The 1,009-nt window shown below is 51.2% G+C and overlaps 1 protein-coding gene across 1 annotated transcript in view; it reads left to right on the forward strand.

Moving 5' to 3' along the window:
* LOC119588247 (glycine-rich protein DOT1-like) overlaps positions 1-1,009 on the forward strand; it is a 6,792-nt gene that overhangs the window by 279 nt on the left and 5,504 nt on the right. The window contains exons 2-3 of the mRNA XM_037936942.1: positions 99-216; positions 295-573. Of these exons, the coding sequence (XP_037792870.1) occupies positions 99-216; positions 295-573 (397 nt within the window). The remainder of the gene's footprint in view (positions 1-98; positions 217-294; positions 574-1,009) is intronic.

Consider the following 1,009-nt stretch of genomic DNA (forward strand, 5'->3'; position numbering starts at 1 on the left):
TTTAGTTAATAATCTGTGATATATTGTTTATAATACATAGGTCAGTTTTCGACCATTTGTAAAATATTGTAAGTTTAACGAGAATCGAATATTTTCAGGTGGTGATGGTGGCCGTGATGGCGATGGTGTACGTTGCTGCGGCTGGAGGAGGATATGGTAGTGGTGGAGGAGGCGGTGGAGGGGGAGGGAGAGGTGGAGGAGGAGGAAGAGGTGGTGGTGGTGGAGGAGGCAGGGGTGGTGGAGGAGGATTTGGCGGAGGACGGAGTGGAGAGTCATCAGGAGGCGGATTTGGAGGTGTTGGTGGAGTAAGTGGTGGATTTGGTGGAGGAAGAGGAGCTGGCGGATTCGGAGGCGGCAACGCACTTGGCGGTGGCGGCGGTGGCGGCGGAGGAGGAGGAGGATACGGTGGAGGTCGCGGCAGCGGCGGCGGAGGCGGAAGTGTGCTCCCCGCAGTTTTCCTTGGAAGTGGAAAGCTCTCTGGCGGTGGAGGCGGTGGATTCGGAGGATTCGGAGGTGGTGGCAGTGGAGGCGGCGGATTCGGAGGCAGCGGCGTTGGGGCTGGTGGATTTGGAGGTAGCGGAGGTGGATTCGGAGGCAGCGGCTTTGGCGGCGGCGGCGGAGGAGGCAGCGGCCGTGGAAGCGGTGGCTATGGAAAATGAAGTTACGCGCCCGAATGTAACTCCTCCTGAATGAGATGATAAAATATAACTTTACACTAAAAGTCTTTTAATTGATATATATAACATTTGCTTCTGCGTACGATTTCGTGATAATAATCTTGAAATGAATAAATAAGATATATTTCATTACGCAAGAGAATGTTTATTTGCGCACACGCACATTCACGCATAACTTCGATAATACACAGACGCGAGTGTGACACCTACAGTTGGCCGCACACTGCTGCGTCTGCTGGAGTATTACTCAGTCTAAACTCCTTTTTCTGAGTGAATACAAAAACATATTATTTCTTAGGAGAGATAGAGAGATAGACACGATAACTTTCCAC

This window comes from Penaeus monodon, chromosome 23 (assembly GCF_015228065.2).
Source record: "Penaeus monodon isolate SGIC_2016 chromosome 23, NSTDA_Pmon_1, whole genome shotgun sequence".
Lineage (NCBI taxonomy): Eukaryota > Metazoa > Arthropoda > Malacostraca > Decapoda > Penaeidae > Penaeus > Penaeus monodon.